The 21,853-nt window shown below is 40.7% G+C and overlaps 1 protein-coding gene across 1 annotated transcript in view; it reads left to right on the forward strand.

Moving 5' to 3' along the window:
- Positions 1 to 21,853, forward strand: part of LOC116066597 (adenylate cyclase type 3-like) — a 51,013-nt gene that overhangs the window by 18,564 nt on the left and 10,596 nt on the right. Inside the window, exons 6-14 of the mRNA XM_031322758.2 lie at positions 4,004 to 4,131; positions 4,608 to 4,766; positions 7,748 to 7,913; positions 8,182 to 8,301; positions 10,582 to 10,724; positions 12,179 to 12,340; positions 12,730 to 12,817; positions 20,986 to 21,102; positions 21,395 to 21,696. Coding sequence (XP_031178618.1) covers positions 4,004 to 4,131; positions 4,608 to 4,766; positions 7,748 to 7,913; positions 8,182 to 8,301; positions 10,582 to 10,724; positions 12,179 to 12,340; positions 12,730 to 12,817; positions 20,986 to 21,102; positions 21,395 to 21,696 — 1,385 coding nt within the window. The remainder of the gene's footprint in view (positions 1 to 4,003; positions 4,132 to 4,607; positions 4,767 to 7,747; positions 7,914 to 8,181; positions 8,302 to 10,581; positions 10,725 to 12,178; positions 12,341 to 12,729; positions 12,818 to 20,985; positions 21,103 to 21,394; positions 21,697 to 21,853) is intronic.

Below are 21,853 nucleotides of genomic sequence, written 5' to 3' on the forward strand. Positions count from 1 at the left end.
GTAATGTTATGGTGTTATAAGTTAGCACCCAGCACTTAACGTTACACAACCAGACCGGGTCTGAATGAGATGGAGGAAGACAGGTTTTGCCCAATACGATATAGTGTCTGGCTTTTGTGTCAGCAAAAAAAATGCCTTTTTATTGAGTTTCCTCTTGTGCTGTGAGTGAATTTAAGCTAGGCTTTTATTGTAAAAGGTAGACACGGAAGAAGCAAAGCCAGCATTATGCCAGCATTTTTTTTTTTCCTAAACCTTCATTATGCGGTTATTTAGTTTCGATCATATTTATTAATATTTATTGCTGTCCAAACTGCTCCAAATTCCAAACACTAAGATTATTGTGTACCCAGCTATAAACCCCCCCAAGTGTGAAGTAGATCAGACAAACGGTTCTTGAGATATTTAAAAGACAGCCGACACACACACGCACGCACACACGCACACACACACGCACGCACACACGCACACACGCACACACGCACACACACACACACACACACACACACACTCTCACAGAGGGTTCTAAATAAATAATATCTGTATTTTAGATTGTTGTTTATGAATCTCTCCAGAACAAGTAGGGATCAACATGCTGACTTTATTTTTTTTTACCCTTATAACTTAGGGTATCTGCTAGTCTAAATCCACAACGTTCCACTTCCGGGACTGCTCCGGTGCCACCAGTCACTCTTTTCGGCCGGATGTCTGTTACCTTCCTCTTTCTTTGTGTTGGCGTTCTAAACTCTGGTGGATTTGTGAGGACTATGGTTAACTGCTCCTCAGATCTCTGCAGGGTAAATCCAGACAGCTAGCTAGACTATCTGTCTAATCTGAGTTTTCTGTTGCACAACTAAAACAACTTTTGAACGTACACATGTTCCACCAAAACAAGTTCCTTCCCGAGGCTATTCTTCAGCAGCACCGTGGCTCCGTCCGGCACTTAGCACCGCCCAAGATGATTGTGATTGGTTTGAAGAAATGCCAATAAACCAGAGCATATAGGGGAAGGTCTGCCAATGCAAGACTAGGTATCTGCTGACACAGAATACTGATTAGATACCAGTGCTCTCTTTTTTCCAAATGTAAAATCTGTGTGGAATTGATGAATACACATATTTCCATGTGTAAAGTAACATGAAGCTTTAAACCCCCTTCCATTTTTCGACATTTGGTAAATAGGCTTATAGATTAGGGTGGCACCTAAATCATGATTGCAGCTGTCGTCGTGGTCCTGCTTGTCACATCCAGTTCCTGCTCTTAGTTCATGTTTTGTTTGTTTCCCTGACTTCCTGTTTTATTTTGTTAACTCACTGTCTGTCTCTGTTTCAGGTCACTTGTCTTCCTATCTTTGTCTGCCTTCCCGCCTGTGTGATTACCCTCCCTTTCCTAATGTGTGTCACCTGTTTGTAATCGTCATGCATATATACTCACCTTGCGTCCTTTGTCATTTGCCAGATTGTTGTAGTACCTTGTGTATCTCATGCTGCGTTCCAGGCAACCCGTAACCCGTGTTTTCACAACCTTCTACCCGTGAAAGTGCCCTGGAACGGCGGTCAAACCCGTAACTTATTACCTGTGAACTCGTACCAGATCGTTATACTACAGTTTTTGACGTCACACACACATAAACAACAATGGCGACCCCTGTTGATGCTGTACAGACCAAGGGGGTAAGCTTCAGAACTCAAACCTCCTATGGCGCCATTTTGATGCTACCAAGCCATCACCCCCCGTTAGCATTCCATTGACTGCCATTCATTTTGGCGTCACTTTGACAGCGAATAACTTTACATCTGAAGCGTTTAAAGACTTTTTTGTCCATTGTTTATTTCTAAAGAAACATGATAATGTATAAAATGCTCCATTACCTTGTACCTCACGTTATGGCTCCATAGCAGACGTTTTTATAACGATTGTGTCATAACCACGCGACTTACTGTCGCATAGTAGAGGAATTACCGTATAGTACAGGAGAAGCTCACAGGCAGTTTGGACTTAACATTAGCTGTTTAAATTGAATTACTAATGTTAACTAGCATTTTAGTTAGCAATAATTAGCCTGTGCCTATGTTATCTCCTTACATATACCTACACTCTCCGTCTCTTCAAGATTGGGAATGATTGAGATTTCTCTTGGCACAGCTACCAGAAGACTTCCAACTTTCAGACATGTTGCTCACGTCACATTTACGTCATCTCTCTCAGTTGGAGGCTGCTCAGTAACGCTCAGCGCTCACCGGAAAAGTGCTTCTAACGGCCTTCACTGGTCTCCGTCCAGAGCAACGGGATCTGTTGGTCCAGTTTATATAATGTCTATGGTACAGACGCCACGCCAGTGATTAACGGTGAGAAATAGAATAAATAGGCAACGTAAAGTAATTCCGCACATTGTAATCAAAACAATACCCATACGATTGTGTACTACTACAGGTTATGTTTATTAAATGAAGCCCAAAATATGTCGCCGACTAGAAATTGCTATTATCAGCTAGCGCTAGCTAACGTCAGTGTTAGGTAGCCGCTAGCTAACGTTAACGTTAGGTAGCCTAACCTGAACCCTGCCAACGGCACAATGTTTAGCTAGCCAGCTTGTGACTTTGCCTGGAACGCTACCAAGCCGTTAGTTGTGACTTGAAGTCGTAACTTACGGGCTAAAAATTGTCTGGAACGCAGCATCACTCTCCAGCATTATCCCTTGTGTTACCTTCCCAGTGTTTTTGTAGATCTCTAGCCCGTTTTTTGACCATGTCTTTTGCCTGCCGATTTTGTTACCTTCGCCTGTGACTGTACTACGTGACACTGCTCCGCGCCCTGCTATGCCCTGCTACACCCTGCTACGTCCTGCTACGCCCTGCTACGCCTTGCTGTGCCCTGCTACACCCTGTAACGCCCTGCAGTGCACTGCTATGCCATGAACTACTACAACTACTATTTCTAGTCAAAGTTCCATTATGTTTATTTTGACTATATTTGCCACTGTTCATCACACCCCCAACCGGCACCGTCAGACACCACCTAAAGAGCCTGGGTCTGTCCCAGGTTTCTCCCTGAAAGGAAGTTTTCCTCACCACCCGATGTTTCTCCCTAAAAGAGAGTTTTTCCTCGCCACTGTCGCACTAAATGCTTGCTCTTGGGGGAATTACTGGAATTGTTGGGTCTTTGTAAATTATAGTGTGGTGTAGACCTACTCTATCTGTAAAGTGTCTCGAGATAATTATTGTTATGATTTGATACTATAAATAAAATTGAATTGAAATTGAACAGATACCATTCATATACAGTACATGATGAGTACACCCCAACAGATGTCTCCGAAAATCACCTGTCTCTCTTGAGAATTAATACTTTCTATGGGATCCTATACAATAAAATATTACAGCAACTCTTGTTGATTGGTTGGAAATGAAATTTGTCAGTACGAAAAAACCAAACTTTTTAAGAAAGTGACAACTTTAATATCCCCACAAGCCGTTGACTTTTTGCCTTTCGACATTCTTGTCTTCCGCAATGGTTCTCCTCCAAGCTAAGCACAAATCGCCCTGGTTACGTATCTTTAAAAGGATAAATATAGTAGTGCAATGCAGAGCTTTCTTCTCAGCAGCCTACTCTGGCATTTGCCACCCCGTGTTTTCTTAATGCTAGGCTGATTTTATTCAACCACTTCTCTCACAATAAAATGCAGTTATTTACGAAGCTCATGCGTGAAGTGATAAGTAACAGCAGTTCTTAACTCATCTATGTTAGTTTATCACAGCAAAATGAATGGAGCAGAACAAAAGAAAACTATTGTCTGGCTGGTATCCAATACCCTAAAGTCAGTATCTGTGCCTATCACAATCCAACAGACCATCTGTGCATCCCTAAAAACAATTACAAAATGTTTCAAAGGTCATTCCTTCTTTCATTTCTATAACTGCTGAAAAAGACTGATGTTAATATCCCAGTCTAATCTTTGCACCTTCTTGGGTCCATCCCTCTCTCTAAACCTTATCTACCCTGTCAGAAATATCACCAACTGAGGATCAAGATCCTGGGAGACTGCTACTACTGCATCTGTGGGCTGCCGGACTACAGAGAGGACCACGCTGCATGCTCTATCATGATGGGTCTGGCCATGGTGGAGGCCATCTCGTGAGTACAGCGATGAGGGGGGTCAGGACCTTGAGAGAGCAGTCTGAGATAACTCTGGATGATGCTGGCCTGTTCTAAAGATCAGTCAGTGTCAGCTATGTTTTGATGTGATGCAGAGGGTAGTCACTTGGTCCACAGTTTGGAATTGATCACTCTGGTGGGCTGGTATTGACTTTCTGTGGACCACATCTGTGAAATAAAGTGAATTGAACAATGAGAGGTCATTACTGTAAGTTCAAATCGATTCTGATGCAACACTTTGGTCAGATTCCAGACAAGTGTGAATGGATTTACTTTGATGTCCCTAAATGAGATATAGATTAGTGCCAGTGTTTTCCATAGGTTGAGAATGTATTTGTAGTGTCATGGTAGTTAGCGTTTTGATATAGAAAAGAAAGCTGGATTGATGATTCTAACAAAGACAGAATGAGTTGTGGTTCCTGCTTTCTTTTATTTATTTATTTATTTTTAAACAGGTACGTCCGGGAGAAAACTCAGACAGATGTTGACATGCGGGTTGGAGTGCACAGTGGTACAGTCCTGGGGGGAGTGCTGGGTCAGAAACGCTGGCAGTATGACGTCTGGTCCACAGATGTCACTGTAGCCAACAAAATGGAGGCTGGAGGGATACCAGGGTAAGAACAGTCTAATCCAGGTGTTACCTCTCTTAAAAAAAGCAATATTTGTACTATTATAACATTTTTAAAATGATGTCCACAACCCTATTCGCACAGGACTAGTATTACCAGGGGACCTCATGTGAGGAAAGAACATTTAGAAATTACCCCACCACGTCTGTGTTTCATACAGCACATTCACACAGGCTGTATTTTACTCTAAATACTGACATTATTCCTCAAATATGTCGAGGCTCTGTCAAAACTTTCATCTATAATTGCCAACCCGAAGCACAGAAATGCTGATTCGCACGGAAGTATTATTATCACACAACCTGTGTTTGTCGAAATACGGTAGGTAATTTGCGGTGGGATTTTTACATGACAAATTACAAACATTGCAGATTTGTACGGGATTAAGATCACAGACGACATCCACAATTATTACAAATTACTAGAGGTCCCCAGGTAATACTAGTCCCATGCAAATAGGACTTATAATACTTGCCCTATTTACTATTATATTATTTATTGCCCTTTTATTTGGGTCCCTGGCTTTAAAAAAAAAATTCACAAAGTTCACAGCTTTAAACCCGTTCTTTATTGCTCACTGGCTTTTGCATATTTACCTGACCTCTATTTCAGTTTTAACTGAAAGTTACCATTTCCCATGCATTGATTCCATTTCATTTTCAGAAAATCCTGATTTAATGGATGTAACTAACTAGCAGTTAAATAATTTCCTTAGAAAAATACATTTAACATTGGGTTACTATGGGGAATCTGGAAACATGGCTTTTCTTCCTCCTAATATGCCCACAGCCTGAGAACCTGGCCCTGTGTTTGAGAATGTTCTTGTTCATCTTTGTGTGTTCCTGAAAAATGTCTTCCCCTTGACACTGAGCAGCGAGATGGTCCTAAAGTGCTTGATGTTAGTTGAGTTCTCTTCCTTTGGAACTCATACACCTTCTGCAAATCTCCATTGTTCAGCTACCTTCCCCCCTCCTCCATATCACCCTTAGTATCTTTCATAGACCATGCGTGATCACCAAGTAGAGCACTCCACTGGGTCCGGTTAACTTTTACGACCGGCTAAGCTAACCAGGCTTGATAAACAACCAAGAACACCGCTGCTAAAGGCTAACTTCTACTGCTAAACTCCCTACGTGTTGCGGTTAACGTAAAGATGACACTAACTAGCCTCGGTGAGTGTCTTCCCTCCTTCTAAAGGGGTTGTGCGTTATCAAGTCGACTCACCCAGAAACTGCATGGCGTCACAGTCGGAAAAACGACTGTTGGCCTTGGTACCCTCCTGCAGTTTAAAGTTAGTGGTTGATCCGGATAGATAGATCAAGTCTTCACCTCGTGCTGCATCACAGTTGGTGTTTTCGAAGATGGTTGTCTCTCTCCGCTTTTGAGCATGCAAGGTGGCCGCAGCACTTTTGGGCTAGCAGTTGTTTGGGAAACCCAAATGATATGCTGGGAAGGCAGTGCATTTCCTGGTTCTCTCTTTAGTCCGCCTCCTTTGCCACTCTGCTCTACAAAGAGTCATAAGTTCCTTCCTAAAGATGCCGCTGTGTTCTGTCAGCCAGTTTTTCTGCCTGAACTGCCTCTTAAAAAGTTGCAGTTCGTATCTCAGCTGTTTGATCTTCTTATTTGTGTACTGGCCTTTGTCCAGTCTTAAGCTTTGGATATAGTTACGCCGGGCGCGGGCCTCCGTAAATGGCGCGCATGCTACGAGCATGCATGGAGACGTTTATGCTCAATGCATTGTTCGTTACAGTATTTTCAAAAAACACCAGAGGGCGTACAAACCAAATAATCTGTGAATAAGCAAGAAGTAGTAGAGAAGAAGAGAGCAGAATTTAAGGAAAGCAGGCTGCCTGGCAACAGAAGTAAACACATCCATGATAAACACAGACGTACCACGAAAAATTACAATTATCTACTCTAATCATTAACGTGGCTGCCGACCAATCAAAATGACTGTGTGCCTGTAACACTGTTAAGAACATTTTCCATGAAGCCGTTCTTTTTAGCTTTGACAAAACGATCTCTCATGTTTTTCCACACTCTCCAGGAAAATGTTTCTTCTTTTCCCAGTGTGGTGTCTCTTTCTGACCACATGTTTAAGGCTGTTTGACTCTCTGTGGTCTGTACATGAAGAATCACACAGACGTTTGTACAGGCGCACCTGCTTTTCCCAGCTGACCGTGTTGAACTGAAAGCGCAGCGTCCGCAGTGGACGCATAGTTACAAAAATTCAGAGGTGCATGACCACGCGCCGCGACAGCATACGGAGCTGGTGATGTCATTTTATGGCTTGCGCACCTCACGCCGGGAACACCACGGCTACCATAAACCTTGCTTTACTCCAGTGAACCAAATCTCTCAGTAGCAATGCTGATGAACATTGTTGGCATTGTTTGGAGGACCTACCCCCTTTTTATGTTGTCCACATTGTTGTTAAATTAACACCCCTCGTTCTCTCTGCTGTCTGGAGGCCACTTAACCTGCAGGTGGTGTTGTGTAATGCGTGGTGCTTGAGCTTGGAGGTCCTGCAAAGCCCAGCAGGCATTTAATGGGCATGCACCATGTGCGCCAGCCCCGTTTGTGGCACTCCTCCACCAGTTCTGCTCAAATGTCATGTCATATAAATGTATATAGGAAAAATTAGAATATACTGCCACAACTTAACATTTCCACTCTGTGTTGCTCTTAAGTCCCAAATGTTTACACTGTGTTCATTAGGTTAAATGTAGTCTACTGTTGCAATTCTTCACTCTGTATAGGAGCATCATTGAAAATTCATGAAAGAAGATGACTAAATGCACACAGCAACATTATACCACATATTCAAATGATTAGGAAATGATTATGTCATAAGGACTATTCACGGCTCAGTGAAGTCCACAGAAGCACTTTCTGTAGACTTCATGTAGTTGGTAGTTGTTAGATCAATGATCTGTAGATCAATGACCTTTGTATGTGTGGACCAGTCGCGTCCACATCTCACAGAGCACCATGGAGTGTCTTCATGGTGAGTTTGATGCTGAGCCAGGGAACGGAGGTGACCGCTGTGACTACCTGAGAGAGAGGGGCATCGAGACCTACCTAGTGGTTGTTCCTAAAGGACCTGTGGGGAAGAATGGCATCAATGGTGTAGTGAGTCAACCCTGCCACACACCCACACTGCAAATATTTGGATATTCAAATGTTGGTGTCTCATATTCAGCCAGTGAAATGTTACATTTAACATCACATTTGAAAACATTTCTGTTAGTCAGAGCTAGATTGTCTATGAAAGCTTGATAGACTGTATGTTCAGCATTCAAAATACATGGATATGTTCAGGACTGTAAAAAGGAATAAAGAAAAATGTGACATTACATAATAATCACTCATTACTTCCTGTTTGCTTGTTTCACATTAGAAGTTGTCTGTTACCTCTTCCAATGGAAACTCCCCACTCTTGATCAACACTACAGAGTGTAACGGCAGTGTTAACACAGCCTGTACCACACCAGAGGAACCTGAAGAACTGGATACGAGGGTAACCGAGAAATCCCTTCTTAGATTAGAATTACATTTCAATCAGGAGAGACTTCATTTAAGGAGGATGTAATTAACATGGTGCAAATAGGTTGATATATTAGAGTCTTTGGCGATTAGACTCCCTCGCGATGACACTGGTGGTGATGAAGAAAGAGCCTGAAGATCTGGATGGATGTTTATGTGGAGGGGGGGAGGGGAGAGGAGGAGAGAGAGAGAGAGAGGGAGAGAGAGAGAGAGAGAGAGAGAGAGAGAGAGAGAGAGAGAAAAGCATAGAAGTCTTCCTAAATTAACTTAACGCTAAGCTTCATTAGAATATACTGTAGCAACAGTCTCATTTTTTTCACAACTCACAATTCAAAAGTGTTAGATTGTAAAAGTAAATATAAATACTTATTTAGCTATTATTAGGGCCCAGTCACAACAGCATTTATAAGAGTGAATTTCTGACCGACATCGGTTCTTTTCAGTGGAATTCCTTGGATTAGTGCATTCACTTTTTTTTATTTATTTTAGGGCAAAGCACACTTTGAAGAAACTGAACAGAATGGTCAGGTCACTGAGGGTAAAGTACACAAAAACCCTCAGAATCGATACTTAAATAATTAGTTAAGGGTTACTTTTACATTATTCCCAAAAGAGGAAAGAGACCTACCAAGATAGCCCCCACAGAACGGCACAAAACCGATATCGTCCGTATAGAGTCCGGATTAATCTCAGTCAACATAGAAAATCAAGATGATTAATTTTTGATGGCCAGAATCCGGGGAACATGTCCAATGTGAACCCAAGCGAAGAGTCACAGGTGTATCTGTACAGGCAGGGATTGAAACAGTCACGGATCTTCTGGTCTATGACTTATCCTGTTTGTAATGTGATTTTTGATTTTAAAAAACTGATCTTTTGGACTGTTGTCTTCATAGTTTCCATCCCAATATTTGTTTAGCCCTAGGTCCATTCTCATAATGACTCTGTTTGATGTATTTAAGTTTAATTCCCACTTGGTTGTCAAGGATGCTGTTTAATTCTAACTTTGTTACATTTATTTGTTATAGCAGGTAGGGGTCCATTAACTCTGTATGCTTTTGTTTGTTTCGCAGTGTTTATAATTTGTTAGGTCAGTCAATTTTTTGTTTTTGTTTTGATGACCACATTATTAGTGTTCCTCTGCTCCCCTTTTGCAACATTCCATAAAACACTTGGTAATATGTCCTCATTACTATTAAATTCCAGGTACTCTCTAAAATCCTTTTTTAATGAACTTTTCACACTGACCATCATTTAGGAGGCTAGTATTAACGCTCCGGATGGTGTTTTAGGCTGGATATCCAAATACACTACTGCACGAGTCACATTGCTAACCCTAATATTGCAATCCTATGTCTCTCCGAATTAAACATAAATAATAATAGATTCCTGAGTAGACAGCATGGGGGTGTGGGTAAAAGTAAACCGTTTTATAGATGCACTAGTGTTAAAGTCAGAGTTATTAAAACCAAAAGGATTTATGACTTTGGGTAGATTGCCATGACGTTTTCTAAGAACATTGATTAAATGAGACTAAGGTGATACTGTGTTCAATGTTGACAGGAAATGTCATTGCCATTAGATTTGAATATTTATTGTGTACTAGGGGAAATTTGGGCTCCATAGTAACTAGGGCTGCACAATTAATTGCAATTGTATCGAAATCGCAATATAGACTAGTGCAATATACAAATCGCATGGGGGGGGGGCAATATTTGTTAATGGCAAAACGTGTCAAACCATTCTGACTGAAGTATTGTGGTGCTGTGAGACGTCCCGGCCTACAGATCATATACTACAGGCTAAAGAAAACATCTTTGTTTGGTACAGATCCTCGCAAAAATCACACTACAGTCATTTTCATTTCTTTCAATGTTGATCATTTTCAATGAAAATGAGAATAATGATACAAAAATGATCATTCCCTCCAATATCGTGAATCATATTGCAATCGCAATGTCATTCAAAATAATCGCAATTAGATATTTTCCTCATATTGTGCAGCCCTAATAGTAACATTAGGTATTAACCTGTAGGGACACATGAACATCTACTACAAATTTCATGGAATTCTGGCATGTAGGTTTCTTTATCGTGAAGCAAGGTGTTGATCAAGTGTAAATGTTTAGCAAAGGTTTCTTACTGTGGATTGAAGTGTTAGGACAGACAAGCTAACTAACATAATTGCTGACATGGCATTGATATAGTAAATATTAGACATAAAAAATGTAATATGTGGGTGTACCACCTTCAGGTGGTGAATCCATCTTTCCCTAACCCTCGGAGAAGGCTGCGACTGCGGGACCTGGCTGAAAGGGTGATTGATGCTCAGGAGAATGAACAGGAGCTCAACAAACTGCTTAACGAGGCTCTGCTGGAGAGAGAGACAGTCCAAGCGTAAGTGAACTGTAATCTTAATTAAAGCTGCAAGCAGCGATGAACGGGTCCAGGAATTTTAGACTGGGACCCAGGTTCCATTCAGCCCAAGATTATTTGTTCTAGGAGATGGATCAATCCTAAGCGGAATAGATAAGTACATAAGAAGCTGGGTCCAAACTAGTTTAATGATAGCCAGACATAGAGGTCGACCGATAGTGGATTTTACCGATACCGATAGCTAGGTTGGGCCGTATTTGCCGATAACCAATTAATCGACCGATAGTATTTATAACTTATACAGTTGACAAAATACATACATTGTTTCAAAAAAAGTCCAGACGCTTTTGCCAATAATCAAAATAATAATGTCATATTTATTGATATTACACCCACAGCAATGCTACACAAGCATGTGTGTTGTCTAAAACAGTTCTCCTACATATTTGGAGTCATCCAGTGCAAAAATAAACATAATGAGCATTATAATTCATATAAAGGACAAACAATCTCAAAACAGTGACGCCATTCTTCTCTGTAGAACGGTTTAGAACGATAACAGACGATCTCTGACCTGGAGGGATCTATCTTTCCCACTTTATACTATATATATATATATATATATATATATATGTATATGAATATGAATGATGAATGACGCAACGGACGCAACCATCGGTATGGATTTTTGCCGATAACGATAGTTCCACCAATCAACTATCGGTGGTCGACCTCTAGCCAGACAGATCTTTTTAAGAGGATGGATGGAGGAATAAAGGGCTGCCGTCAATTCAACAGTGGGCTTGTGAGATGGCTAGGGTGGCTGCGTTTAAAAAAAGGTGTCATACAAACGGCTTTCCAGATTAGATGTCTACACAGGAAAATAGGGAAAGTATTTAAACTTTCTGTAGAGCTCCTAAGAAGCTCTGTGCTGGAGACGTATATGATGGGCTGATGGTGTTGTCATTATACATATGTTTATTTGGTTTACAGTTTGTCTTTTTTGTTATTTTGTTGTTGTATGGTCTTGTATATGTTATCTTTTTCTTGGGTTTTGTCTGGGTGGGTGTTGATGACGAGTGTAGCGGGGGGGGGGGGAATATGTTCATGTTGTGAATTGTGTTTTGAAAAAAATTATAAAATTGTTTTTCAGATAAAAAACTAATCTCGTTATCTTGAACCCAATATCGTGTCTTGTCTCGTGATCTAAGTGTCTGGTCACATCTCCCTAGTACAAAGTAAAGTTTGATACCCAGCCGCACAAAGCAGTGTAGCAGTTTACTCCCAAATTTGCACAAAATGCAAAAGACAGTGTTAGGGCAAGTAGATTGCATCAGTTTTCTAGGGTGTAACAATACATTATAGCATGATACAGTATTTCCTAAAACAAAACTGCGACAATTTGTGTTATGTGTAATGTAATACCAATATTTTTTAAATTTGATGTAAGTGCTGAGGTTCTCTTGTCTCATCAGTCTGAAGGGAAAACACACCAACAGGCTCTCCTTGAGGTTTGTGGATCCGGACCTGGAGACTTGTTACTCTGTGGAGAAGGAGAAACAGAGCGGAGCTGCCTTCTGCTGCTCCTGTGTGGTCCTGCTCTTTACTGCAGCTATGGAGGCCCTCATAGACCCCTGGTTAGTGTAATTAGTAATCTCACCCTTTTTCACAGTGTGGTCATGTTCCATTTATGTCCCACTCTGGCTGAAACACCTACCCAAAAAGCAAAAGAAACAAACCTAAGCTCACACTCTTTGGACACAAATTATAAATTGGCAAAAGTATCCCTTTCATTTAATTATTTACTTTGTACTGTGAGGGATATTACACTCTTGGGATCTTAAATGTTTTTGCACAACCCAACTCACTGCAATATTGCTCTCTTCAGTATTGTTTTCTGCCCCATCTGCATGCAGCTGTTAATTAACTGACTAATGACACTAATGTTAAAGAATCTGGAATCGTTGACTGCTACCAGTGATATTTCTCTGAAGGTTTTTCTGTGTGTTCATGTGTTGTGGAACAGGCTGATTGCAAACTACATCACCTTTGCAGTGGGAGAAGTCATCCTGCTCATCCTGACAATCTGTTCTCTGGCCGCCATCTTCCCTAGAGTGAGTTACAACACACTTTTATTAGGGCTGTCAAGCGATTAAAAAAAAATGTTATTATATAAATATATAGCATATGTCAGTATTTGCCATGGGAAGCATTTAAATATGGATTGTGGTAGTTGATTAAATTAATGAATAGACATTATTCATTAGTCTAGCCATGTGCTGTCATTTACAGTATGGTCGTGTTTTTCTCCTCTCCTTTGATTTCTGATCACACACACACACACACACACACACACACACACCCTTTGCATTGCAGAGAAAGGTGCAGTGATGAATCGTCAGTTCTCACTACCAATACTAGCTGCTCCGTTTCAACAATGTTGGGCTGAAAAAAACCGTGCATGCAGGCTGAAATTCACTGTGGTGTTTAAGCCATGAGCAGAAGTCTGCTAGGCTAATCTATACAGTGCAAACACTAAAACACTGCAGCGGGATTGTTTGCAAAAGGGAATTGTCAAACTTGGGGATCAGTATCTCGTGGCATATTCAAATCCTTTGAGGTTGTGGTACAGCAATTTGGAATCCCTAGGTCTCAATTTTTTAGATATTTGCAACTTCGCCATCTGTTAGTGGGGATTTTTGGATCCAGTTCTTCAGCCCCGAAGGCACCAGAATGTTTAGATAAGGTGTTGATAAAATATGGAAAAGCCCATGGGGCTTCTGGGTATCATTCTATGCTCATGCAGAACATGGGGAATGGAGCCTGGACAGCCTTCAAAAAGACATGGTAGAGGGATCTGAGTTTTACACTGGATGCTGAGGAGTGGGACAGAATTTGTAGGAGTATTAAAACGATATAATGCGATGTGAGGGTGCGCTTCATTCAGTTCAAGATTATGCATCGCTCCTATTGGACTCCCTCCAGATTATTTAGAATTAATCTGAAGACACACCAAATTGTTGGACATGAAAGAGAGAGGACAGCCAATTACTTCATGTCCTATGGTCCTGTGATAAGGTCCAGGAATTTTGGACTGGGATACATGATAACCTATGTCGGACTGCAGAGACCCAGGTTCCATTCAGCCCAAGATGATTTTTCTGGAAGATGGGTCAATCCTAAGAAGGATGGATAAGAACATAAGAAGCTGGGTCCAGACTAGTTTAATGATAGCCAGACAGATTCTTTTAAGACGATGGAGGAGTGAAGGGGTGCTGTCAATCCAGGAGTTGGCTTGTGAGATGGCTAGGGTGGTGGCGTTTGAAAAGATGTCATATAAACGGTTTGCCAGATTGGATGTCTATTCTAGAAAATACAGAATGTACCGGAGCTTTCTGGAGGGCTCCTAAGAAGCTTGTGTATGATGGGCTTATGGTGTTGTCATTTATACATATGTTTATTTGGTTTATGGTTTGTTGTTAATAGGTGATATAAGCAAACCAAATGTATTTCATATTTCATATTCTGTAATGTGTATTGAGATCTAGGTAGAAGGTCAGTATAATATAACGAGGCCTATTCGTGAGAAAGCTGGATTTGGTCCAGATGTTGGCATATGAGAAATAACAGCAAAGAGGCCCTTGATAGAACAGCTGTAGAGAAGTGTTATGTTTTCTGTCATTCTATAGCAAACTGAGACACTAGTGGGGCTGCCGGGCTGTGCGTTTCTCAGCAGGCCAAACTCCCACCCCCTACCCTATACCCCCAGTCCCACGCCTTCACCGCTAAATGTGCAACTGTACATTTATGTTATGTTATGTGCTGCAGTGCAAATGTACTGTTTGTGTGCTACGTGCTGAGGTGTTTTTTCCTGTTCCCACACTGTTCTTATCTTTATGAGGATAGTCTGAGAGTTGCTTTTTTCCCCTCTCCTCTCCTTCATGTCATGCTGTATCTGTCCCTGCGAGAGTTAAGAGAGAGTTTTAAGTGCGCATGCGCGAAAGCTGCATGCTGCCTGTTCCTGCCCCAGCGGTTGTATATGTTGTTTGTATACCTGAGTGGTAACAAAAATAATTTCCCCCTGGGATTATTAAAGTATTTCTGATTCTGATTCTGATTCTGAATAACAACTGTAGGCACAGTTAACCTATGACCTTTGGTGGGGCCTACACGAGATCTGAGTCTAACAGAATTTGGGGACCACACAGTGTTGTGATGAATCATGAATGGGGGGGCGGCCCCAGAAAGTATAAAATGTATGGCAATCCTATGATCTGAGAGACACTCTAAGTACATGCATCTTGTGTGTGTACACTGGGTTATCTTCTTCAATGTTGTGTTGTGTGCAATATTGAATAAAGCTGCATTTAATCTGAAATCGGACTCGTCATGTATGAAGTCTCCACCATCAGTCTCCAGAGAGTGAGAACCATCTCTCAGTTGTCTATATAGTTATTATTTTGTTGAATGGTCTTGAATATTGTAGTTACTGAGTCATCTTTTCCTGACTTTTGTCTGGGTGGGTGGTGATGACAAAAATTGTTAATCGCAAAAATGTTGCGATACTTGGATTAGGTCACTGACTATATTTTTTGTGTATGTATGGGACTACATTTTTAAAGCAACCATCCAACCTGTGCAAAACGTTGCTACTAGAAGCTCTAAATGAGTGAATGTGATATCCTCTTTGATGACAGAGAGACAATGCAAAGTAGTTTCCTAGTTTTCATGATAAACAAGTGTGTGTGCGCATGCGTGCGTGCATGCGTGGCATGGAGCTGTACTTTTGATCCCACTTCGTCACGGAAATTCAGATTGATATGCAGCAGGCAGGCCAGTATTGACGGCTGCTGTCAGCTCAGGTCGGTCAGAAACATGCACACAGTCAATCGAATGAACTGGGAAAATGCAGTCATTGTAAATAATGCTCAGGGCTTATCCGTACTAATCAATATCACAATATAAGCCTACAGTATATTTTCCATCACGCTCTATTAACAGTGGCACATGTGATCAACTTCACTTTACACTGTCACCAGTTTCACGATCTGGCTCAGGTGGTGGGTTGATTGAACTAGTTGATAACCACCGTCGTGACACAGCTTATGCGGGACCGCAGTTGTTAGGGTTAGTGAAGCCGGGTAACTGAAATAAATCCAGGACATGTTGATCTTGATTCGTAGTACAGGCCTCGGAGCTGCACTGCAGCCAGGCTTAAATAACCTGGGAACACTCAGGTGTTACCCTAACGAGCACCTGCAGCGTCAGAGGCTGTTTTCGAAACTGCATAATATACTAGCAGTGCGTACTGATTTGGCCAAAATGTAGCATGTTGTATGCAGAATGCAAACAAAAGCAAAATCTGCAGTATGTCAAAAAATACCCGGATGTCGGAAATGAAATGAAAACACAAATGGCCGTGTGAAAGAAGAAATGGACAGTCAGTACGGCTAAACAAAGCCAGTTCCACTTAGTTAATCTCATGACAAATGAGTAGTTTGATCGATTAAAACTATTGTTACATAGGTTAGCTAACCTGGGCTCGTAAAACAAAGGAACACAGCTTTTAAAGGCTAACCTAGCTAGTAACATTTAATTATATTGTCTCCTTTTCCCTGGGTGTTGCGTTTAACAAGAGAGTAAGACCTAAGCTGGCCTTGGGTGTGTACATTGTTCCTACCAAAGAGGGGTTGTGCTGTGTTAAAGTGATGGTAACACTATAACAGGGGTGGCCAACCAGTTAGGTATAAAGAGCCACAAAAAAAAACGCACCATAGCAAAAAGCCACACAACACATGCACGTCCACACTTACAACAGCAACAGTGTCTTCCAGATCTAATGACAGTCATAATACATAGCAGTTTTCATAGTTTTTTTTCTCACTTAGATTGACTCAGTGGGAAACCTGACAGTCTTTGTTATCCACAATCCTTTTCAGGTCTTGGTTGAACTCGGTTGTGGCCACTCGAAGCAACTCTCTCACTCATTTGTCACTAAAGCGCCTTTCAAACAATCGGATTCAGCAGTGAAAGGGTTAACGAGGAAGGTGATCTGTGGCCGCTGTTTTTCCTCAGGTTGCAGAATCTGTCCTCAAAACTCTGCTGCATTATTTTCCATTTTAAAATAATTGGCAAATGTATTGGCAGTATTGGCAGATGCATTCAAATGTGTTTTTTTTTTTACTTATCTGAAATACTGTATGTTTCAGAAAAGTTAAAAACAATCAACCAATGACACAGCCCCCAGCCACACAGTAAGAGCCTCACAGGAGCAGGCAAAGAGCCGCATACGGCTCAAGAGCCACAGGTTCGCCACCCCTGCTATAATGTGTAGTATAATAACCATTGCTAATAAATGTAATAGTATAATAGTTATTTTACTGTTAATTAACAACAAAATTATAATAATGTTTACTAATTATTAGTTATGCTATAATTGATGTTATTTTAACAGTTTATTGTTGCTCAAATCATAAAATGGATTGTTAATGATTAAGAAATTGTTTATAATGCCGTCAAACATTTGGATGGCTATTATAAAGTTGCATCTGATGAATATAATACCTTGTTAATAGTTAAATATTTTTGCCAGATGCCGGAGAGCTCTGCAGCAATTCAGCACAGGGCAGATAGTGCGGGACAGGAAGTCGAGCACAGAAACAAAATAAACATCCGGTTAATTTTCAAAATAAAATCACCGTGCTCACGGCAGATCATATTTCCCTGCACTACACCTTGAAAACACAGCACTGAGTTGTTTCCCCTCTACTCCTCTGGATGGAAACTAACTGGTGTTGGTTTTGTGGTTCTATTCTACGTGAACTCGCGAGATCTTGCGGGTCCTCGTGACTACAGCTGTCAGTCATGGCCGCAGCCGTGCCGCAACAAATCCGGAACTGGTGGGTATTGACTGACAGCGGAGCACGGAGCCGTTCTGTAGCGGAGCCGGTCCGCAGACGTTCTGCATCCAGTGGAAATCCGGAGTAAGGGTTTCTGGAATAGGCACACAAAAATGGCTTGCTAGCGCCCCCTACAAAACTAAAAAACTTGAGCCCCTGCAGTACGTTTGAAGTAGACTCACGAAATCTGGTATGCATATGTATCATGTCAAGACGTACAAAAAAGCTCATTGGAGCCATACCTTTAACGCAACAGGAAGTCCGCCATTTTGGATTGAAAGTTTGAAATTTGTGCGATTTTGCCCACTAATGGTGGATGAAAACCACTCCCACTTACTCAGACCACGCCCCCTTTTCATAACCGTTTAAGGTAGAGTCTTGTGTGAGGTGTCATTGAACTAAGCAGAGAGTTCCTTTTTGATTGGTGATGGTTTGACCAGCCCCCTATTTTGTAGCCACACCCATTTTTATAAATAATGACCCGTTTGACGTAGACACTTGTGTGAGGTATCATTGAACTGAGCAGAGACTTCCTTTTTGATTGGTGATAGTTTGACCCACCCCCTATGATTTAGCCACGCCCCCTTTCACAGCCAAAGAACTGTATGACGTAGACTATTGTGTGAGGTATCATTGAACTCAGCAGAGAGTTCTTTTGTCATTGGTCATGGTTTGGCCTGCCCCCTATGCTTAAGTCACGCCCCCTTTCATAACTTATGACCCGTTTGACGTCGACTATTGTGTGAGGTATCATTGAACTCAGCAGAGAGTTCCTTTTTCATTGGTGACGGTTTACGATGTCTGACGGTCGCGCAAATACACGGGCGCGTGAAGCGGCGTCCGCCAGTAACCCCGACGCGCAAAGAGGTGCGAAAGCCCGTCCAACGCTGCTCGCACCTTTAAATTTAATTGATGCTTCTTAAACCACTTATTAATATTTACTTATTATTATAAGCATTAGTTGCAACTTTATAAGAGCATCCAAATTATGTTTTAGATGGTTTACAAAAAATGATTAACCATCTAAATTTGTAAACTTATTATTTTATATAACATTAAACTAATGATAAAATAACAAATTATAATATAATTAATAATTTAGTAACATTAGCAATCATCATTTCATTGTTTTTTAAACAGTAAAATAACTATTAACTAAAGTTTAATTAACTTTAATTTACCATTTATAAGTGGTTATTATAGAGTGTTACTAAGTCGAGTAGTTCCAATAGTGTCTTTCTTTCAGCGAGTGGTTTGCAGCTCTCGTGGGTCTTGCTGCTTGAAGCCTCCAGCTTCTTCTTTCTGAATGAATCCCAAATTTTAAGATTCACATTTTCCATTTTGATTCAGCATTTGGCATTTCAAAAGTGTATGTAAATGAGGAGGCGTGGCCCAAAGGCTGGTGGGAGGGTCTGAAACGGAACGGGTGCAGAGGCACCTTAGGGACAGCAGGTGGAGCTGACTGCTGGGCAGCACACTGTCTGCAAGTACTACGGCGACAACAGAGCAAGTTGAGGGAGCAGGATTGTAGGCAGGACTGTTATTTATAAGGCAATGGCTTCAACTTGATGGCGAAAGTGTTCTTACATGTCTGCTCATGTGGCCTCACACACAAAATCACCAGGACTAAAAAGGAGCATTGCTTTGAAATTCAGAAATTGTATCACTGCCATGCTGCTCACTACACAGAAGTGTAGCATGAAGTACAGTCAGAAAGAAGCTGCTTGTCTCTCATTTCCACAACTTCCACAGTATTGCTGCTTATCATTCTATAACAATACTGTTACATGCCCCATATTATACTGTACTTCTCAAAAAGAGAAAAATAATACATGTCTTGGATGAAAAGTAAACTTGTCTCGTGAAATAAAAGTTCATAGTTGAAAAACAAAACAAAATTGAAAATTATGTGCAAAGACTAAAATAAAATGATTTGTGTTTTTTTTATTTGAGATTTTATTTTAAGTATTTCCATTTTAAGCTTTTCCATTTCACATTTTGAGTTTAATATTTCTCTTTTCTCATTTCCATTGCGATTTTCAATGTCATCTTTCAATTTAAGATTTTGAAGAGGTTTGAGCATTTATATTTAAGCTTTGCATTTTAAATTTGACTTTTTACATTGTCACTTTGCACTTTCAAATTATCATTTTATATTTCAACTTTAATTTTTCAGTTTCCTTTTTCTTTTTTAAATTGAATTATGCCATGATTATTACTATTATTATTATTATTACTTATTACGTAGTAAAATAATAGTTTCAATTTGACCTCTTTTTCATTTTCTCTTTGGACTTTCAATTTGAATTATGAATAAATATATCCTCCATAGCCTGCTATCTATAGGTTTTCCAATGCTCTTTTCTAGTAAAAAGAATGCACACTAAAACTGAACCAGTGATACATATTAAAATCCAAATCTAACCTTTAAGTTTCCCCTTGTTCAAATTTGAATAGGCAGACACTTTCCAAAGTTACAGTTTAATTACCATTAACTAGTATAGTGTACGAGAGGTCTTTCAGAAAGTGTATGTGGTTAGTTTTGGTAAGGGTCAGAACAGATATGACATATGACACATGAGGGGCTTGTTTGTATGACATTGATTTAATTTAGCACAAGCGACAGGTGTGAGAGATTTAGTGAGGGATTCATTCAGAAAGAAGAAGCTGGAGGCTTCAAGCAGCAAGACACACGAGAGCTGCAAACCACTCGCTGAAAGAAAGCCACTATTTGAAAGAAAGAAATTGAATTATGTCATGATTATTCCTAGGAGCGTAGTAAAATAATAATATTTTTAATTTGATCTCTTCGTTTTCTCTTTGGACTTTCAATTGGAATTATGAATAAATATATCCTCCATGGCAGTCTTCTCATTTTCAGTTGACTTTTGAAGTCACTATTTAAAAAACTACTAAACTCTCGAGGGAAATAATCATCTGACCTCATCACATCAGTTTAAGAATCTCCCAGTTACATTTGAAATTTTTAGTGTATCAACATCTAAATATGATCAACTTAACAGTTCTGAATCCGGACCAAATATTTGGATTTAGTAGCCTGTGAAGTACAGTAGGCTACTGCTGTTTATTAACATTTCATACATTATGCTGCATAATTCATTTCAGGTTGTAGGTACAGGCTCGACTCATTAATTGGGCTAAACTGTTAATAAAGTTGTATTGTATCGTAACACTAAAAACTCAAGAGATTCTGACTTCTCAGTCAAATGCAGACCATTTATCATCAAACACCATCCCTATAGAGCATGGAATTGGAATACAGCGAGAGGGAAATTATTTGGTTTATAGGCTCCACTGAACTGCAACATTTTGATTAAAGAAATGTGCTGTTACATTTCTAATTGGAATGGTGTTTGTCTTAGGTCTTTCCCAAGAAGCTGGTGTCTTTCTCCACCTGGATCGACCACACCCGCTGGGCTCGTAACACCTGGGCCATGGCTGCCATCTTCATCCTCACCATGGCAGACATCACGGACATGGTGAGCTGCTACCTACTGTTTCTTACAACTGCAAAAGGCAAAACCTGTGTAAAGATTTGTATTTATTCCATGGGTGAATGTTGACGGCAACTGCACTCAATTTTCATTGAGCTGGATGCAATATATAGGCTACCTGTATGCCACAGAAAAACCAGAGCCAGGAAATTGAAACAGAAATCATCAACATTCTGAATGTTGCTGCTGAAGGACAGCTGAGCATAGATCATAGAGTGTCTTAGAAATAATAGTAATAATAGTACTGAGCATATGACTGTGTCTTTCCACCATCTAGCTGAGTTGTCTGCCTCGAGCCCCAGACTCAGGCAGCACCACAGTGGCTCCCTCCTCTTCGTCTTCCTCCTCTTCCTCCTCTTCCTCTTCCTGGTCTAGCCCTGACGGTTGCCTGGACAACCCTAAATATTACAGCTACATCGCTGTGCTGGCACTGATGGCCACCACCATGCTGGTTCAAGTCAGTCACATGGTCAAGCTCACACTGATGCTGCTCATCACAGTGGCCACTGGCATTGTTAACATCTACAGCTGGAGGGACATCTTCGACCACTATGACATGGCCCGCTTCCAGGACTACAGGTAAGGCAAAATAAGACGGTGTCATCTGTGTAAAGCAGACATCACTATACCTCTTGTAGCTCTTGTAGCTCTTTCTTCAAGAATGTAGGCCAAGTCTTAGGTCATCATGAGTTTGATTACTTAACATACAGGAATTGCAGTGTTTTTAACAATAGTG

This window comes from Sander lucioperca, chromosome 10 (assembly GCF_008315115.2).
Source record: "Sander lucioperca isolate FBNREF2018 chromosome 10, SLUC_FBN_1.2, whole genome shotgun sequence".
Lineage (NCBI taxonomy): Eukaryota > Metazoa > Chordata > Actinopteri > Perciformes > Percidae > Sander > Sander lucioperca.